This window comes from Bombus pascuorum, chromosome 1 (genome assembly GCF_905332965.1).
Source record: "Bombus pascuorum chromosome 1, iyBomPasc1.1, whole genome shotgun sequence".
Lineage (NCBI taxonomy): Eukaryota > Metazoa > Arthropoda > Insecta > Hymenoptera > Apidae > Bombus > Bombus pascuorum.
This window is the reverse complement of record NC_083488.1, coordinates 29,345,031-29,365,863: the sequence shown is the minus strand read 5'-3', so window position 1 is coordinate 29,365,863 and position 20,833 is coordinate 29,345,031. Positions and strand designations below refer to the sequence as shown.

The window sequence follows — 20,833 nt, the reverse complement described above, 5'->3', positions numbered from 1 at the left end:
ACGACCAAAGAAGTGGTATGTAAAAAAAGAAGTGAATTTATTATTACTTACAGGTACATTTTCACACTTGGTACAAATTCCAAGAGTATAAAGCTGAATGTCATATAGGCCATTAAGAGTCGCGTTGTAGTGAACGTAAGCGCATCGTATAGGAACTTCATCCCCTTGGACCCTAGGAAGTATGGTCGTATGTTACGACGAGTCTGTTTGATAGTAAAGGTTGGTCAATGGTCGATTAATGATTAACAAAATATTAATTTTGTTTAATAATTAAAAACATATAGCAAATCAAATTCGATATTATTACTAATTTTACTTACAACACGTGACACCATGGTAAAAAAGGCTCCATTGGCGAATGTTAAATAGTAACCGGGGTAAAAACCATGCCATAAGGCAGAAAGAGCGTACGTGAACACAACTTTATTGTACTGTGTCCTTTCATATACAATCGATCTAAGCCACCTATTGGTTCCTTTATTCCAGTGTTCGATACTGTCCCTCATATTCAGAGACATCTGAAAAGTACAACTGTTGCATAGATTTTGATTCGTTTAGATCATACAACAATAATAAATCAATAAATTATGAAACACAATAGTACAGATCAGTAACCTTAATCTTAGATCATAACTTCTATTACGAGCTCGATCGATTCAATCTAAATGATGTCGTCACTGCTATATAGCACGTATTAAAGATTCTATAAAAAAAATAGTGATGTAAATTTGCTTAGAATATTTTTATTTCAAATTCAAAAATAAATCAACCGAATTAGATATACGTGTGCAAATCACATCAAATTTTATTTATAACTAATTGATATGCCAGTTTTTTGCCCGGGACCTTATATAAGCATTTTTAATAATACGTTTAATGAAATTTCTATTGGCTTGGTAAACGTGAATCAACACCGCTCGTCATACAATGGAATCGTGATGCTTCTGACATAATATACTTTGAAAAGAGAAAGACATTGCTCGCAGTCGGGTTCATATTGCCTCGCTATATCGTAAAAGCGATTCGTTTAGTCATAGGATAATGTGACACATCGCGGGGGGGCCTGGTGTGTCGCCTCAGCGGTTCCCGGGCACCCCTCGCAAGAGGGACGGTCATCGTGGAGGTTTTGGAGTCCGACACTACCACGCCGCTCTTCCCCCTAGAAGCGGCGGGTGTCCGTGCGGATTTCCTCCACGGAAAAAAAAAGAAAAATAAAGGATAATGTTACACATACCTAAACCTTGCTCGAGAAACGCTCTTTAAATTGGTGAGAAGCGCGTGAAAATCTGTCCAGCGGTTCTCGAGATTACCCCAAATATACCGACGCTTACCGCGATCTTTGTCCGAGTATGTATAGATACATATAGATTTATCTCTAAAGTAATCGTATTCATTTCGAAAAATTTACCTCAAACCCATAAACATCAACATTGGAAGCTAGATCCCATTTGGGTTCGCCATTCTTGTCATATCCGTTGAACCCAATCCCGGAATTATTGCATATGGCATCGGCGAAGATCCACGCGTGATAGTATTTAAAGCGAACTAACATAGTGGTCACCATCAGGAACCACATTTTATAAAACACCGTGGTATTTTCGAGGAAGTCATCGTCTGTAAATAAAGTAAAGCCTCGTCAGCGCTCTGACGTGGCGACAATAAATATTAAAGAGACAATATATGACTCGAACCTTTTAGCTTCTGAATTGGGTATGTTGGAATGAAAGTCACGAACATAGCCGCGCACAATAAGCTCACTATGACCTTTTTTATTACGACCGGTGTCGGAGACGGTTCCAGGACTATCTCATCGTAGTGAGCGGAATTTTTATCACAGCCCTTAAAAGGAATAAAAAATATCAAAACTCCGTGTTACGATCTTTATTCTTTTTTTCTTTTTTTTTTTTGTTGTTGTTGTTATCGAAAGCGTATAAACACAAAAAAAAAAAGGATGATTGAACAAAACTCTAACCGTCAAAGCTCTTGCTCCAGTTAGATTACGTCCATGAATAAAATCGATGTAATCACGATAAAATATCACCGGCCCAGCCATCAACGCTTGAAAATGGAAGACGTAGCTGAAGTACTCTAACGTCGTCGGCATCTTTCTAAAATAAGCCATGCATATAACAGGTTGGGTTTGACCACAGACGGCAAAGGAAATAAAATGATAAATGTAAGAATTATCCGGAGCGCAAGCGATATCATCATTTGAATAGATATGTGATTCAGCTATGTTGATGCGTATGTAGTGTGGAAGGTGTGTTCTTCTGGCTGTGTTGCGTTGCATATTATATAATTAATGTTGTGGAATAAACGACCGGTTAACGAAGACGTCAACTCACTTCACGGCTTGATAACGTTGCGTTGGCGTGAGTTCCTCTTCACGTCGCGTTAACCCATCATGTATGCTGTACGCAAGGCTGGTCACTTTCTGCGTTATCACCATAAGTGGCCCTGAAATGTACGCGATGTAACGAGATCTTTATATAGAAACACATATTTTTTATAAACCACGTACGTTCCTGTGGTATATTCCTGTTATATGTTATATATTTACTGAGACATATTTTTTATATAAAATGTAATTCCTATATCACGATGACTTACAAAGTAAAAGTAAAATTAGAAAAGGAAAATTTAGCGAGTAACATTAAATTAACCAGCGAGGTTGTTATTGTTTAAATTTTCTAATAATCATACGATAGCGTTCGCACGATAGGAATAATATAATGTACAAATGATAAAACAATCTGATCATACGAAAAAAGAATACGATGCGACATTTACGATAACTTAAAAGTTGCGGTAAATGTCAAGGAACTTAAATAATATCTTTCTTATAATCGTGTAGCTAATAATTTTTTAATATACATAAATTTTGATCTGTGACACGTCTAACGACGCGTCAGTGCAAATAAAATATTCGACAAATGTACTGTAACTCTTGTATTCGAAAACATATCCATAAGAAAAAGCTATTAATCATTTAATGCAGGTGATACACGTGTCTGCTTACCAGTGATATCGAGCGTGTACGAGCCGTAATTGTACATCTGTCGATGGTAATGCACACAAGATAAGTAGAGCATCGCCGTTGTTAACACAACTCTGAAACGTATTACCAAGATGAGTTATTAAGTTCAAAGAACAATCATTGACCGTGATAATGAGAGTAAACGTGGAAAGACTTCGGCCTTTAACATTTAACAACTATTTATAACTTGTAATAAAAATTATCTTATTATATCTTATTATTATATACAAGTAACGATGTTCCTATTTTTATAGTTGTGTCAATAAAAATTTCGGTTTTTCATAAAACATGCGCGGTTCAGTAATCACTAGTTGAAATTAAAATTTATGAGTAGTTATATAGCTATATAGTTACGAAGTACAAGAAAGATACATTTAAATGCTGTATTGTACAAAAAGCTAAAAATAAATTATTTAATGGTAGAACTAGTTGAATTTACAAGAGAGTATTAGAATATGAAGTATATAATAAGTAGAGTATTTTTTAATGCAAATTATAGGATATGCCTGATACTACACGGTTTGATGCTTATTCCGTTTGAAATCGCTTAACTGTATCTCTTGAACAATAAAACTTGTCATAATAAAATTAGTTAAATTATTAGGTATTTTTTTATCCATAAGCTCGTCACTGCGATACGTAGTAAGAGAGATATGTAAATTTTTAGACAAATTTCGATATAAGTATAGGTTCGTAATTATTGTTCAAACTACAAAGAGTATAATAAAAAGATGTTTTTGGATTTTTATTATCTATGAAGTACTATTACGAGAAATTATAAATTTTGTAAAGATACATTTATGTTTCCATTGTATCAGTTTTATTAGGCGATACAAAAAGATTTGAAATTTATTCTGAGAAATTTATTATTTCTGGAAAGAAGTTGCACCGTGTTTACGTGCTCTAAACTGATCGTATTTGTAGAATACTTACGTTTCTATTCGATATTTTATAGTGTTCAAAAAAGAAGCAAAGCAATTCTAAGTAATCCGTAGAAAATAAATCTTCAAAGTAAATCTTACACTCTGCTAAATTACATATTTCAACATAATTCATATATGTTCATAGTTAGTGGGATATTTTTTCAAGAAAAATGTTTTTCATCGGGAAATAGTACTTTATCAAGCTGCGCAAAGCTTTCATAGGATATAAAATCTACGGTGACTAATGAAACTAATCAATGTGCCCCATAGTTATAATTATAATGAAAATATCGATATAAATAACTTGCCTCTGTATATTACGAGGATTTTGTGTGCGCATTGCTATGTAACATAAGGCGGGGAGGCCTGCAAGGTGAATCGCCTGCCTGAAAAGATACGAGTTTTCTTTTTTAATGAAGCAAGGTGGTTAAATATAGAGGGGATTCTCAGGATGCTACAAACATTCTTTTCCGCTTATCATTTTTTCTTTTTAGTCTCATGCACTAAACTATACAGTTAATTCTACTGTACAGGATATGTCCACTTCTAATTAATATAATAAATGTATTTTATAATATTTTCTAAATAAAGAATTATTTCAAGCGAAGATCATTTTAACGTACGTATCTTCAACATAGCACATAATTATTAGATCGTGAATTTTCATGCACTTATGCAAAATTCAAAGGGGAAAATATACAAAGTATTGAAAATTGAGTTCTTGTTATAATTTTTAATAGGTAGAACAGATTTCTATTGAAATTTTATTTCTGCAGTTGATAGTTGATAGAACAATAAATTTGTATAAAAATCCTCAGTCTACTTATTTTCATATAATATGTTTCGTATAAAGATCCAGATATTATAGTTAGAACGCTGAAAGAAATACACAATGTTCGTGGAAACAATTAATTGTAAGCATTCAGATATAAATATCTCGACACTTCTTCAAATCGTATATTTAACAAAAAATCATTCCTATATCGAATTTATCGATATAGATGGGTAATTATTTTGATTTCTCTAAATTTAATACATAGAATCGCTACTGTTCGTACTATGGGAAAATATTACATCTAACTTAAGATAAGTATCAATAAAAGCAAAGTTTCTAATGTATCAATTAATCATGGGACATCTTGTACAATAGCATGAGCGTATAAAATGGCTTCTTGCATAACACTATCATGCTTATCAGAGATACGACACTTTTCTCAACTAATTGATTTCTCTTTATTTACGTAGATCTGTTTACCTGCCGAAGCAGAAATATCCAAGCGCAAGGCCGATGACGAGACCAAATACATGTCTGGTGGCTGCTGTCACGGCAACTGGACTAAGAAACGTTCTCAAAAATCCAGCCAATATCAGTGCTGTGAACTGTGTTAGTAGAAAATTCACCTGCGCATAATCAAGAAAATGCATGCGTTACGATATTGGCCGATGAAACCTCGTGTTGAAAAAAAAAAAAAAAAAAGAAAATTAGATATTAACACTTCGTAGGCAAAGTGGATCTATTTTTACTGTTTTGCGCTTTCAACGAATTTAGGAAGAATTCTGGAATACTTATCGATATCTCGACTAATTTATACAGCTCCTTGTTGAGTTAAATACTTGAAATTTGTTACAAGAGAGATGAAAATTCACAGGAAAGAAACTCGAGCGTGAAATTTCACGAAAATTTACTCAACGACGATTCAGTTTGCCTAACATCGTCTTATTGCCAAATTTTAATGTGTTCGAATTTCAATTTAACTATCCAATTTTCAAGATAATTGCCAGTTTCAATAAAAAATTCTTAATTATCTAATAACACGTTAGTTGAAATTTATTCCACCTCCTGCTGCAGAAAGATCATGGTTATTACGTTCAATCATTCCTTCAAACGTCAGATGTAATTACACAAGAAATAGGCATTCGATTTCTGTCAAACAAGACTTTAATATTGCAGTAGTTTCTCGAACAATGTAACGTAAAACATAGCTTGGAATTTCATTCATACGTGATTCTAACATTTCGTTATAATTTGAAAGATTCCAAAAGATCTATCTTACCCCACAAATTTCTTCAACACAGTAAAATAGGAAATAAGAAATATACTCAAGTCCTATTAAGCTCGATTTACTTGACTACATTTGAAGAATCAAGAAAATAACATCTCTTTACCAGCATAAATTTATCTCATTCACAGAACTGCAAAAGCATCTCAAATTCTTCGGTCAACAAAATTTCCTAAGCTCTAAAATCTATAAGAATAGGCTCACATACATAACGCGTATTATGACTATAATTGCAAAAATCCTATTCTCAGAGAAACGAATTACTCTAAAAATGAGAAAATTTGTAGAATTCTTTAGGATTCTACGCTTAACGCTGCTTTATTTTTCCTTTTTGAATTCCTATGGTATTTCCTGTTAAATAAGTCTTTTAAAAGCCGAACTGCGCATTTTATTTTCATAAATAATTAAGTTCATTCGCCAGGAACGCGGTTAATATCCCACTTTTAAAGGATAAATGACTTACCCCATAAATTCGTAGTTCGCATAATTGCAAGATAAATTTTCAAAAATAGCGCTCCTAACATTATCAGTTTCCTCTATTTTTCAATTTTCAAATCGATCAATGAGACTTCCAAGTGACGCAAATGTAATTAGCAAACTAATGTATAATTACGTTTGCAGATAATTCTTTACATATGCAAAGATATAGTTGAGTTGCGTAACTTACAAAACAAAGATATAAACTACCTCTAATATTAAGGTTTTGGTGATAAACTGATGAATGACAGAAATGATCAACGGACTATGGATGTATGCTTCGTTTCTTATCCGTAATTGGTTATTTTTTGAGTCACTCCTCACGGGGAAGAACGGGAATAACCTCGTGGCACGTAAGGAAAGATACGTCTTGAGAAATCATACTCGGGCCAAGATCAACCGTTATCTCAATCCTATGGACCGTTTGTAACAACATTCAAGTTTCGCGCATGTAGATTAGAATTCTAAAAGTAGTGATCGCAAAACGTGGAAATTCTGAGTAACCACATCGGTCCCTACGGATTTCTCCAGCTCGTAAAGAGCAATAGAATGTGCATTGTACGCATATGAACTACGAAGGTCGCGTATGAAAGAGAACACGCTAGGCTATATCGTCTCTATTGTTCTTCGGTGTTTATAATGCGTCGTATTCATAGGATAGAGCACGATTTTGAAAAAAAGAGAAGAAAAAGCACTGTAAATTACGTAGGTAGAGCGTTTTATTTGAAGAACCATATATTACAGCATGATAGATTTTACTATTATTTTTGTTTACAATTTTAAAATGGTAGAACGTAATACAGCATGTTAAAAATAACGATGGAAGTTAAAAAAAAAGTTTCTTCGCATGCGAAAATTACTATGAAGACTCGAACAAATTTTGCTCTCTGCGTGAAAATACGTATATATTATAAAATTTTAACAAGAATTTCTCGCCTGATGTATTACTTATTTTATTTTTATCTTAAATGTTCATCCGTGAAGCAAATATCGTAACATATATATATTTGTATCGTTTCCCTCGTGTGCAAATAAAAATAAAACAGGTCGGAATCATGCCACATTCCAATACATCGTATACGACGCTAGAATTGATCATTATGAAATTTTTTTTTCGTTCGTTATAAAATCTTCCTAATCAGATCATTTTGCTCGTATTTAAAGCGTCTTGTGAGAATCAGGCGGTGTATGACGTAATTTAATGTTCCCAGAATATTAGATTTGGAGAGCCAAAAGTGTCAATTACATGATAACACGACACTGCGATTAAAAAAATAAAGTAGTTATCTAAATCCGCACTATCTTGTACACTCGCGGAAATTTCATTTCGTATCAGGTGAATCATAATTTAATGTTCTTGAAGACATTCGATATTCGCACGTGCGTTCAATTTTTTTGCTAATATTCCCCAAAATTAAATCGTTCGTCGACAAATAAAATATTTTTATGCAAATTAAGACATTGAATATTATGTGGTAGTTTCTGACTATGCAGTAATCTGAGTTTTTACTTCCCAAATCCAGTTTCGTTTCAAAAGACAAATAGGATAATAATATTTTTAGAAAACCTTCAACGTAAGATGGAAATACGAAATATATATGCCTATCATTAATAATATTTAAACATATCTCGCACACTTACAAAAGTTGAACATCATAAGAGCACGGTAGGGTGGAAAGTAACGAAGAACACAACGAATTTAACACTAAAAATACCGAAATGATTAAGACGACCAACTTGTCATTTTTTCGTAGAAATTTTATGCATTTATAACGGCACATTTTAAGGATTTGAATTATTTGTTACAAAATATATGATATTGGTAATTGTATTGTTAAGAAATTATTGGAGGTTCCATCAAATTATTCTGGGGCCATTAAACTATCAAAGAAAAAAAAAGAAAAATAAAAATACCATAAACTACAGAAATATCGAAAGAGTAAATTCCAATTTATCAATTTCATTGTTGCAAAATATTCTACGAAGACTTCTTTTTCCTTATATTATACGGATATCGGTATCCATAGAACGATCGACATGAAACAATATTAAAGAAAAAAGAAAATAAGGAACGTAATTGAAAATTATAAACAATGAAATTCTTATCTGTATTCTAATCGAACGCATAAGCAACGAACTCCATTAACAACTGAAAATATGCATAATGTACACTCGTATTATCGACCTCCGATGACCCGAGAGTGGGATTCCCAGAGACAATCACAGAGACACAAAAAAGCGGATAATGAACCGACGGTGATCCCCCGGCTGCAATTGCCACAAGGCAGACAGGGAAAAAGCTTCAGCGTAAAATTGGTATATAAGAGCAAGCTCCAGCCGAATGTGGCATAGAAATCGATCAGTCCTACAAACAAGAGTATCAGAGATCTTGTGACAAAGAGTTCCAAGTGAATCAAAAGACAATTTCCAAGATGAAATTCATCGTGCTGGCTCTCTTCTGCATGGCTGCATACGCCGCTGCTCAAGAAATTGAACCTGAAGCTGTGGAAGAATACTACGTAAGAACTTTACTATATAATTAATTTTAAAATTGCTACTTAAAAATTAGCACTAAATGTGATTGAAATAATATTACAATAGAATAGTAGTTAGATGATTAGTAATTTTTAAATCTGTAACTCTGCAATAATTTGAAAATTGCATATGGATTGGTTACAAATATACAACTTAAAAATATCATTAAGCGAGAATTGTTTAGGAAAATCTATAATAGAACGAATTTGAGAATTTTCAAGAATTTTCCAACGCTACATCTTGGACTTAACATTTTTATTCTGGTGTTACGTTAACGCATCAATCTTTTGAATACTATAAACGCATACATAGTACACGTGCACATGGAACAACCTATTAAATACCATTAACAAAAGAGGAAGAAATAAAACAGATTATAAATCCATTCCATAAATCCCGCCCCTATTGCGCAATTCGATTAATATTAGTAGTGACATTTTTCACATTCTCTTGCATAATAACACCAACAGCTTACTAATAGACCAAATAAAGATTCACGTGAAAGTTCTGTAAATTATCAATCGACCGATTATCCTATTTGACATAAAATGGTAAAATTATAAACTTTAAACGAAAATTCTAAAAATTTGTAGCTTGTCAATTTGCTGAAATTACTAGTTAATGGAATATTATTCCAGAACTGCCATCAAGTATCGATATTCGAAACTTCTCTTACAGCCACCATAACGTAAACTTTTCCCTTCCTCCGAATCCCTACCCACTATTTCTTTGTTTCCAATTCCTTTCTCTATTGATCCCGAATATGTTCCATGAGAAAAGGTTCTAGTCCCATTCTTCGTTAACTGTAAATCTTTTTCTTCTCAGGGCTCTCCTCGTTTTCGACGACACGCCGACCCTCAAGGGTCCGTCGTTATCCAGGGACAGAAACCATTAAGCGGACCGGATCGTCGTCCATCCTTGGACGTCGATTATCATCAACGCGTCTATGACAGAAACGGAGTGAACGCGGACGCGTACGGTGGACTGAATATTCGTCCAGGACAGCCTGCTCAACCACACTTGGGTGTCCAAATCGGGCGTGAATACAAGAATGGCTTCATCAGAGGATACAGCCAGGCTGAACGCGGTCCTGGCGGCAGAATCTCTCCCAGCTTCGGCATTGGTGGTGGATTCAGATTCAGACGCGACGTCGATGACGTGATGTCAGAGGAACTAGGATATTAAATCTATCTATGCGTACAGTTAACAATTTGACTACGGATTTTTCTGCAAATTCATAATTCTTTCGGACACAATTAGCGGAACTTAGACAGAGATCCGTTTTAACGTAATATCAATTACTATTGGTATTGTCTTGTATTAATTGCATTTATTTAATATTTAACGATTATTTATTTGAGATATGCATTTACTTTGTTTCATTTCGTATACTTTATGTAATTGATAAGACATTAACGATTAAGAGATTGTACTGAAAAGAAATGATAATAAACGTAATGTAATAACATAAATGGTGTATAGTTATTTGTCGCCAATGATAAAGGTAAACGAACTTGTCGATTGCAAGTGCGCATTGAGTACAAGCGATAAGCGTTTAGAATTGAGCTAGTGCTTTTGATAGGTGAGCTTGACAATAATGAGGTCACAGTTATTGTAATACATGTATAGCATAGAAGAACGGATGATAGGCGGCAAAAAAACGATTTTGCTCATTTATATGGATCAATGTGATTTTAAAACAACCTGTGCCAAGTATTTTTGGAGAAAATTTTGTTAATTAATTTAATATATTACTTTTTAATAAAAATAAGAATAAATATTCTGTTACTAAAAAGAAAATATGAAAAAGTAGATATAAATTCGCTAATTTAACCATTACACAGTAAATAAAATTCGATCCAAAACAAAATATTTGAATAACAAATACTTGTAATCTAAGAATGAAGTGGAATATATGATGTATCTTAATTTTCGACCCGGTAAATTAAAAGCACAGAACTTATCGGAGAAAATTAATCAAACGTAATATTTATAAAATTCATGAAACAATTAACTCTGGAATTTCTAAAACAGTTCAAAAAATAATATTTGAAAGCAGAATACGATAATACTTTGTCGTAAAATGTTTAACACGTGTCAGCTCGTAAGAGAATATACTAGGTCTCTGATATACTAGCACGAAAAAAAATTTTTTTCCAAGCCAATAATTTATATATAACTTAGTAGTAGTTGACGTTATAAAAAGAGCTATAAAGAAAGATATTTAACATACGCAATCACTTTATCATGATGCAGTATCGTAATATCTTAAGCGCCATTATGTATTCGAACATAGTTTAATTTCTAAGCAGTGGTTCGATGCAGGATGACCAATGGAAAGCACTGATATACACGTGACTGTGTTCTATTACGTCATTGTTATTGCGATAGATGCTGTTTCACCTTGTTCGAGCTTGCAATTGAAATATACATCGATACGAGCTTGAAAGGTTAATGATACTACTGAAATTCTTTAAAAAATTATGAAAATTTTCAAGTATGGGTTACATTTGAAATATCTATATTCCTTTCATAGGAATTTCACGTAGAATTACGCGGGAGTTTGATCTAAAATTCCATTAAAAACAACATACATATGTATGTTATGTACGTATTAAGTTGTTAAGTTTGTTATGTATTAACATGTATATGCTATACCATACGAGTGATGCGAATATATACAAAATCATAAGAATTAATTTAGATTTCACAAGAAAAATGTACGCTAATCTCGAATGAAATTCATAGGAACGTTTCTCCGTTGTCGCTGATATCTTACTGATTTTATCTTTCCATTCAAACAATCACCCCATGAAGATAAGCTATCGAACACGGTAGGTCACCGTTTCGCGAATTATTACCTCGCGCTTTGCACTTTATCTTTCTTTAATCGAAAGCACTTCTCTCGATTTTTATCTTTCCTTTTTCGATTTCATTGGAAATGTTCTGAGTAAAAAAAAATTCATTTTCTTCCATTTCCCTTGCATTTCTAACAATAAATAATTATTGTATTTTACAAAAAGTGACTTTAGAGACATCAAAAAATATGGTTGTAATATGTTGTTTCTCCTACGTATTTTCAATTTATTATTGACACGTTTCACAGACAGCATAAGATCTCCTACCAGCCACAAAATTATGGATTGTCGACTGGGGATATTTTTGCATCGTGTGTATGTGTGTAAGCTGAAAATTTTTTAATAGACAATATATTTAATACACGATACATGGAGATTCAATAAATATCAAGCGTTACCAAAAATATCCAGTATACCGAATAAATTTATAGTTTGTACGTTTAAAATACTTCGTAATTTACAAAATTTTTAGAAGTTTCTAATTTAACACTACCTACATAAATTCTCTTAGCCGCACAAAATTATTTGCTTCCTAGTTTTGAAGGTATAAAATATAAATTTATCAACAAATGCCTTTTATTTCGAATAAATCCGATTTTAATTTATTTAAAAATATCTAATCAAAGTTTATAAAGATAAGAACATCCCCAAAAATTTACTTCATACTTTTAAAAATAATTAATTTATAATCAAACTTGTCCAACTTAATTTCTATATATGAGATACTATATACAGTGTAAGTTTTTATACTCTGCCCGCTATCTGATACCAAGAGAAGTATAAAGCCGTATAAATTAGGCTTATCTGCCTTAAACCGCCCTAATTGTTCGCAATGAATTTTGGAGCTACCATTTTAAGTCACACTGAACTAGCTTCTGTACAATTATTCTTTTGTCGGATTCGTGATTCTCGACAATTTCTCAATCTTGATCGAGAAAAACTTCCCCATTCGTACGCTACGAAAGCCATCAGAGAAGAATAACGTTTGTCCGTGTCCGATGAAATGCGATAACGCGACCAGCTGAGAGATCACTTATGTGACTGATTCTAAGATCACGTGCAGATTTTCCTTCAAGCTCGTTAGACCAACTTTCGTGATTAACCGATTATAGAGCGCGAATTCTGCGCACGCATATCTGCTATCAAATGTCGTGATACCACATGTTAATACGATCATTGAAACATTTTCATTCGTGGCATTCTGGTACACCAGCGACCTTTTATTCGCTTATACACTCTGTTAAAAATAATAAAATTGTTTGTGCGATCCGTTTGAGGAAGACAATGTCCGAATAGGAAATCTGCTGTCAATTGGATCTATTAACTTTTCGTTTCCGCGTAGCTGCCGAAATAAAATTGTGTTCCAAAATAGAACTCTGACGAGGAAGAGGGGAGTTTTTAACTTAGAACAGACGACGATTCGCATTCGAGTCTTATTTTTATCTGAACAGATTATGCATTTAGAAATGTGTTGCGCATTGCATAAATTTTTATTACATCTTATTCGCAGAATCGAAATACGAACATGGCGCCAAAGTCACGGGATGTTGTCCATAGTCTAATGCTAGTGACTCTCGTAGCAGCTAACGTATTGGTAGAATATGTAACGCAAAGGGAAAATACGCTTATTATACAGAAATTTACACATTTACAACAAACGTTATGAACTTGGATAACTCTTATAACACTGTGTTATTCTTGAACTGCCATGTTAAAATAATTATACTCTCTTCGAAATTATTTTTTGCATTTCATTAGTATAAAATTTCCGATTTGCGCAATAGCAAATCACTCTTCTTTCAAGTTGTACCGTAGACAGTTACGACACTTATGGAGAAACAGTTCATCAACTCCCTGAATAGCTGAATTGGTCCTCCAAGACCTAATTAGAGTTTAGAGTGCCCTGTTCACAAATGACTAAATTGAAGAAATCTAGAACAAGAGAGCTGGCAAAATTTAACATCTCAGAAATAATCAAGAGGTTGTACGAATCCAGTTCACGTCGCTTCTTAAAAAACAATGAAACACCAACCGATACAATGAGACTACTGTCTTCACAGCTTTTTTTTTTCGTATATGCGAACTCACTTTCTTCTTCCTTCTGCCATTTTATCATCCGCTGTTTCGCAGAAATCGAAATGGGTTAGAATGGCGATAAGGGAAATCAATTAAAGTAACGGTATTTAAACTTGAACACACGTACGTACAAAACACGTTTGCACTACATTCTTGGACGTAACTGTAACTTGAGTGACGCAACGGTACCTGCTGTTCTTGCGCAAAGATGAATGGAGACCGCGAACAGTTCTTTCTTGTCTCAGCTAACAAAATACGGCTAAAGGTAGATTCGGATTTCCAAATACCGTGCAATTAGAAATTTGTTGAAGAAGAAACGTACGACTAGGAAATCCTTACTTATAGTTAATATGACGACTACTCCAACTCTGAAAACAAGGCATGAGAAAATCATCTTGATTTCTCACATAGAAATGATAAACACGAAGCAATTTGTCGATCTTCAAGCGTTGACGATCGATCTTATAAAATGACTTTATCATGTGTTTTCAACGATACGAACATCGATGCTGCTTTATTTCTAACATGGTTAAAGACTCTTATATTTCTCTCTGTCATCTGTTGTCAAATGGAATATTGTATTTTAAAATAGTGCGACTAGAAACGAGCAATGTTAAAATGTAGCTTTGTGTTGGAATATTTGAATCGCAATAAAGGTGAATAAATCGTTTCCGATACAATACAAATCATGGACATAAAAACGAATCTGAAACGAGCGTTAGTTCATTTACACGATGAATAAATTCATAGAATGAGTGTTCTTCGCATAAATAATCTTTTCTTTCTCGAGCGATGTAACACTGATTGTCTTTCTAGAGAGCAATACCATTAACATGCTAATTTGTACAAATCTCATTTTTTATATAGATTATGATCGCATAAGCGGAAAGTTACTTTATATTAGAACGGGTCAAAATTTAAAGAGTAAAACGAGACAAACGGAGCAATTTTATAAAAATAAATTATAATTTACAAGAAAAGCGTATGTACGATATAATTTAGTGTAATGTAACAGACGAACGTTTAATACAGATATAGTACCTAACAAAAATTTTGCTTGCATACAAATATAATTTTTGTAATCATAATTTAATACGTAACATTTAATACGCGTGAAATTTAAGAGGAAATTCTAAAGATATATTTATTTGGAGTACATATGTGTAAATTGTATGGAAAAAGTTTTGCAAGAATTGCTAGGCACATAGCAACCGTGACAGAAATTCGATTGACAGTATAGTAAGCGCGAAATGCTAAAAGTGAAATAAGAAGATAGAGAAAATACAACCTTTTATAAAACTGCTAAGTCAGCAACTTGTAGCAGAGAGAAATGAAAGTGCAGAAATTGTGAGTTAAGATCAAAGGTTACTGAAACAACATAGAAATTATTACATAAACTGTTACACTGTTACATGTTACCTTAAATACTTTTCAACGTTATAGAATCAAAACTTCTCTTGATTTTAAAATGTAATTACTTTTTAATTATTTCACAAAATTAACTTTCATTATAATTATCCAGACGAGTGATATGTAAATATACTTTGCCATATTATAATAGACCAAGTATATTATATCATACATATCACATAACACTAATGTTTCTTCAAATTTATGTTAGTGTAATTAAAGCCTGAGACTTGAAATAAATTTTATAAGAACGTTATAAAACTATGATCTCAGATTTACTGATAATAACACTTTCTACGTGATAAATAATACCTTCCGCTGCAGAAAGATCATGGTTATTACGTTCAATCATTCCTTCGTTCAAACGTCAGGTGTTATTACACGAGAAATAGGCATTCGATTTCTGTCAAACAAGACTTTAATATTGCAGTAATTACTCGAACAATGCAACGTAAAACATAGCTTGGAATTTCATTCATACGTGATTCTAACATTCCGTCATAATTTGAAAGATTCCAAAAGATCTATCTTACCCAACAAATTTCTTCAACACAATAAAATAGGAAATAAGAAATATGCTCAAGTCCTATTAAGCTCAATTTACTTGACTACATTTGAAGAATCAGGAAAATAACATCTCTTTACCAGCATAAATTTATCTCATTCACAGAACTGCAAAAGCATCTCAAATTCTTCGGTCAACAAAATTTCCTAAGCTCTAAAATCTATAAGAATAGGCTTACATATATAACGCGTATTATGACTATAATTGCAAAAATCCTATTCTCAGAGAAACGAATTACTCTAAAAATGAGAAAATTTGTAGAATTCTTTAGGATTCTACGCTTAACGCTGCTTTATTTTTCCTTTTTGAATTCCTATGGTATTTTCAGTTAAATGAGTCCTTTAAAAACCGAACTGCGCATTTTATTTTCATAAATAATTAAGTTCATTAGACAGGAACGCAGTTAATATCCCACTTTTAAAAGATAAATGACTTACCCCATAAGTTCGTAATTTGCATAATTGCAAAGTAAATTTTCGAAAATAGCGCACCTAACATTATCAGTTTCCTCTATTTTTCAATTTTCAAATCGATCAATGCGACTTCCAAGTGACGCAAATTTAATTAGCAAACTAATGTATAATTACGTTTGCAGATAATTCTTTACATATGCAAAGATATAGTTGAGTTGCGTAACTTACAAAACAAAGATATAAACTACTTCTAATATTAAAGCGTTGATGATAAACTGACGAATGGCAGAAATAATATAGATGTATTTTTCTTTTCTTATCGGGAATTGGTTATTTTCTGAGTCAGTTCTCACGGAGAAGAACTGGAATAACCTCATGGCACGTAGTGAGAGATACGTCTTGCGAAATCATATTCGCGTCAAGATTAACCGTTATCTCAATCCTATGGACCGTTCGTCACAACATTCATATTTCACGCATGTAGATTAGAATTCTAAAAGTAGTGATCGCAAAACTTGGAAATTCTGAGTAACCACTTTGGTCCCCACGAGCTTTTGCAGTTCGTAAAGAGAATAGAATGTATATTGTACTCGTACGAACTACGAAGGTCGCGTATGAAAAAGAACATACTAGTCTATATCGTCTCTATTGTTCTACGGTGTTTATAATGCGTCGTATTCATTGAATAAAGCACAAATTTTAAGAAAAGAAAAAACACCTCTGTAAATTACGTAGGTAGAGCGTTTTATTTGAAGAACCATATATTACAGCATATTAAAAATAACGATGAAAGTTAAAAAAAAATGTTGCTTCGCACGCGAAAATTATTACGAAGATAATTTTAATTACAAACTATGTTCTCTGCGTGAGAATACATATATATTATACAATTTTAAGAAGAAATTCTCGCGTGATACATCACTTACTTTATATTTATCTTAAATACTCATCCATGAAGCAAATATAGTAAATATGCATATATTTGTATCGTTTCCCTCGTGTGCAAATGGAAAGAAAACAGGTCGGAATTATGCCACATTCCAATACATCGTATACGACGCTAGAATTGATCATTATGAAATTTTTTTTCGTTCGTTATAAAATCTTCCTAATCAGATCATTTTGCTCGTATTTAAAGCGTTTTGTGAGAATCAGGCGGTGTATGACGTAATTTAATGTTCCAAGAATATTAGATTTGGAGAGCCAAAAGTGTCAATTACATGATAACAAGATACTGCGACTAGAAAAATAATGTACTTATCTAAACCGGCGCAAATTTCATTTCGTATCAGGTGAATCATAATTTAATGTTCTTGAAGACATTCGATATTTGCACGTGCGTTCAATTTTTTTGCTAATATTCCCCAAAATTAAATAATTCGTCGACAAATAAAATATTTTTATGCAAATTAAGACATTGAATATTACGTGGTAGTTTCTGACTATGCAGTAATCTGAGTTTTTACTTCCCAAATCCAGTTTCGTTTCAAGAGACAAAGAGGACAATAATATTTTTAGAAAACCTTCAACGTAAGATGGAAATACGAAATATATATGCCTATCATTAATAATATTTAAAGATATCTCGCACACTTACAAAAGTTGAACATCATAAGAGCACGGTAGGGTGGAAAGTAACGAAGAACACAACGAATTTAACACTAAAAATACCGAAATGATTAAGACGACCAACTTGTCATTTTTTCGTAGAAATTTTATGCATTTATAACGGGACATTTTAAGGATTCGAATTATTTGTTACAAAATATATGATATTGGTAATTGTATTGTTAAGAAATTATTGGAGGTTCCATCAAATTATTCTGGGGCCATTAAACTATCAAAGAAAAAAAAAGAAAAATAAAAATACCATAAACTACAGAAATATCGAAAGAGTAAATTCCAATTTATCAATTTCATCGTTGAAAAATATTCTACGAAGACTTCTTTTTCCTTATATTATACGGATATCGGTATCCATAGAACGATCGACATGAAACAATACCAAAGAAAAAAGGAAATAAAGAATGTAATTGAAAATTATAAACAATGAAATTCTAATCTGTGTTCTAATCGAACGCATAAGCAACGAACTCCATTAACAACTGAAAATATGCATAATGTACACTCGTATTATTGACCTCCGATGACCCGATAGTAGGATTCCCCGAGACAATTATAGAGACACAGACAGAAAAGCGGATAAGGAACCGACGGTGATCCCCCGGCTGGAATTGCCACAAAGAAGATAAGGAAAAAGCTTCAGCGTAAGATTGGTATATAAGAGCAAGCTCCAGCTGATTGTGGTATTGAAATCGATCAGCTCTACAAACAAGAGCATCAGAGATCTTGTGTCAAAGAGTTCCAAGTGAATCAAAAAAACAATTTTCAAGATGAAATTCATCGTGCTGGCTCTCTTCTGCATGGTTGCATACGCCGCTGCTCAAGAAATTGAACCTGAAGCTGTGGAAGAATACTACGTAAGAACTTCACTATATAATTAATTTTAAAATTGCTACTTATTAATATTAGCATTAAATGTGATTGAAATAATATGACAATGGAATAGTATTTAGATAATTAGTACTTTTATCTACTAAATAGTAATTTTTAAATCTGTAACTCTGCAATAATTTGAAAATTGCGCATGGATTGGTTACAAATATACCACTTAAAAATGCCATTAAGCGAGAATTGTTTACGAAAATCTATAATAGAACGAATTTGAGAATTTTCAAGAATTTTCCAACGCTACATCTTAAACTTAACATTTTTATTCTTGTGTCACATTAACGCATCAACCCTTTGAATACTATGAACGCATATATGGTACACGTGCACATGGAACAATCTATTAAATACCATTAACAAAAAAGGAGGAAATAAAACAGATTAACTTCGTTCAGGAACCTTAAATAATTCGAATAGAAATCCATTCCTTAAATCCCGCCCCTACTGCACAATTCGATTAATATTAGTAGTGACATTTTTCACATTCTCTTGCATAATAACACCAACAGCTTACTAATAGACCAAATAAATATTCACGTGAAAGTTCTGTAAATTATCAATCGACCGATTATCCTATTTGACATAAAATCGTAAAATTATAAACTTTAAACGAAAATTCTAAAAATTTGTAGCTTGTCAATTTGCTGAAATTACTAGTTAATGAAATATTATTCCAGAACTGCCATCAAGTATCGATATTCGAAACTTCCCTTACAGCCATCATTTCGTAAACTTTTCCCTTCGTCCGAATCCCTACCCACTATTTCTTTGTTTCCAATTCCTTTCTCTATTGATCCCGAATATGTTCCATGAGAAAAGGTTCTAGTCCCATTCTTCGTTAACTGTAAATCTTTTTCTTCTCAGGGCTCTCCTCGTTTTCGACGACACGCCGACCCTCAAGGGTCCGTCGTTATCCAGGGACAGAAACCATTAAGCGGACCGGATCGTCGTCCATCCTTGGACGTCGATTATCATCAACGCGTCTATGACAAAAACGGAGTGAACGCGGACGCATACGGTGGACTGAATATTCGTCCAGGACAGCCTGCTCAACCACACTTGGGTGTCCAAATCGGGCGTGAATACAAGAATGGCTTCATCAGAGGATACAGCCAGGCTGAACGCGGTCCTGGTGGCAGAATCTCTCCCAGCTTCGGCATTGGTGGTGGATTCAGATTCAGACGCGACGTCGATGACGTGATGTCAGAGGAACTAGGATATTAAATCTATCTATGCGTACAGTTAACGATTTGACTACGGATTTTTCTGCAAATTCATAATTCTTTCGGACACAATTAGCGGAACTTAGACAGAGATCCGTTTTAACGTAATATCAATTATTATTGGTATTGTCTTGTATTAATTGCATTTATTTAATATTTAACGATTATTTATTTGAGATATGCATTTACTTTGTTTCATTTCGTATACTTTATGTAATTGATAAGACATTAACGATTAAGAAATTGTACTGAAAAGAAATGATAATAAACGTAATGTAATAACATAAATGGTGTATAGTTATTTGTCGCCAGTGATAAAGGTAAACGAACTTGTCGAGTGCGAATGAACTTTTAGCGCATTGAGTACAAGCGATAAGCGTTTAGAATTTAACTAGTGCTTTTGATAGCTGAGCTTGACAATGATGAGGTTACAGTTATTGGAATACACGTATAGCATAGAATAACGGATGATACGCGACAAAAAAACGATTTTGCACGTTTATTTGGATCAATATGATTTTAAAACAACCTGTGCCAAGTACTTTTGGGAAAAAATTTCGAAAATTAAATTAAAATATTATTTTTTAATAAAAATAAAAATATTGATAATTTACATCAAAATAAAAATAAAGATATAAATTCGCAAATTTAAACATTACACAAAGTAAAATTTGATCCAAAACAAAATATTTGAATAGCAAGTATAAAGCTGTATAAATTAGGTCTACCTGCCTTAAACCACCCT

General features: G+C 32.9%; 3 protein-coding genes across 4 annotated transcripts in view; 2 read left to right on the top strand and 1 right to left on the bottom strand.

The window, feature by feature from the left end:
• The window catches only part of LOC132915807 (lysophospholipid acyltransferase 6), a 32,297-nt gene that overhangs the window by 2,263 nt on the left and 9,201 nt on the right, over nucleotides 1-20,833 (bottom strand). The window contains exons 2-10 of one of the 2 annotated variants that reach the window (XM_060975596.1): nucleotides 5,216-5,361; nucleotides 4,269-4,346; nucleotides 3,020-3,111; nucleotides 2,346-2,457; nucleotides 1,973-2,108; nucleotides 1,692-1,839; nucleotides 1,409-1,614; nucleotides 321-518; nucleotides 52-203 (exon numbers count right to left, since the gene is read on the bottom strand). In XM_060975596.1, the coding sequence (XP_060831579.1) occupies nucleotides 52-203; nucleotides 321-518; nucleotides 1,409-1,614; nucleotides 1,692-1,839; nucleotides 1,973-2,108; nucleotides 2,346-2,457; nucleotides 3,020-3,111; nucleotides 4,269-4,346; nucleotides 5,216-5,361 (1,268 nt within the window). The remainder of the gene's footprint in view (nucleotides 1-51; nucleotides 204-320; nucleotides 519-1,408; nucleotides 1,615-1,691; nucleotides 1,840-1,972; nucleotides 2,109-2,345; nucleotides 2,458-3,019; nucleotides 3,112-4,268; nucleotides 4,347-5,215; nucleotides 5,362-20,833) is intronic. The other variant, XM_060975603.1, reaches the window with a different exon arrangement.
• LOC132916011 (hymenoptaecin-like) lies at nucleotides 8,826-10,504 on the top strand. Its single transcript, XM_060975762.1, has 2 exons — nucleotides 8,826-9,016; nucleotides 9,858-10,504. Exons 1-2 carry the CDS (start codon nucleotides 8,930-8,932, stop codon nucleotides 10,215-10,217), a joined length of 447 nt encoding a protein of 148 aa, XP_060831745.1. The 5' UTR covers nucleotides 8,826-8,929; the 3' UTR covers nucleotides 10,218-10,504.
• Nucleotides 18,647-20,376, top strand: LOC132916012 (hymenoptaecin-like). The gene is made up of 2 exons (XM_060975763.1): nucleotides 18,647-18,834; nucleotides 19,730-20,376. The coding sequence occupies exons 1-2, from the start codon at nucleotides 18,748-18,750 to the stop codon at nucleotides 20,087-20,089; spliced, it is 447 nt and encodes a 148-aa protein (XP_060831746.1). The 5' UTR covers nucleotides 18,647-18,747; the 3' UTR covers nucleotides 20,090-20,376.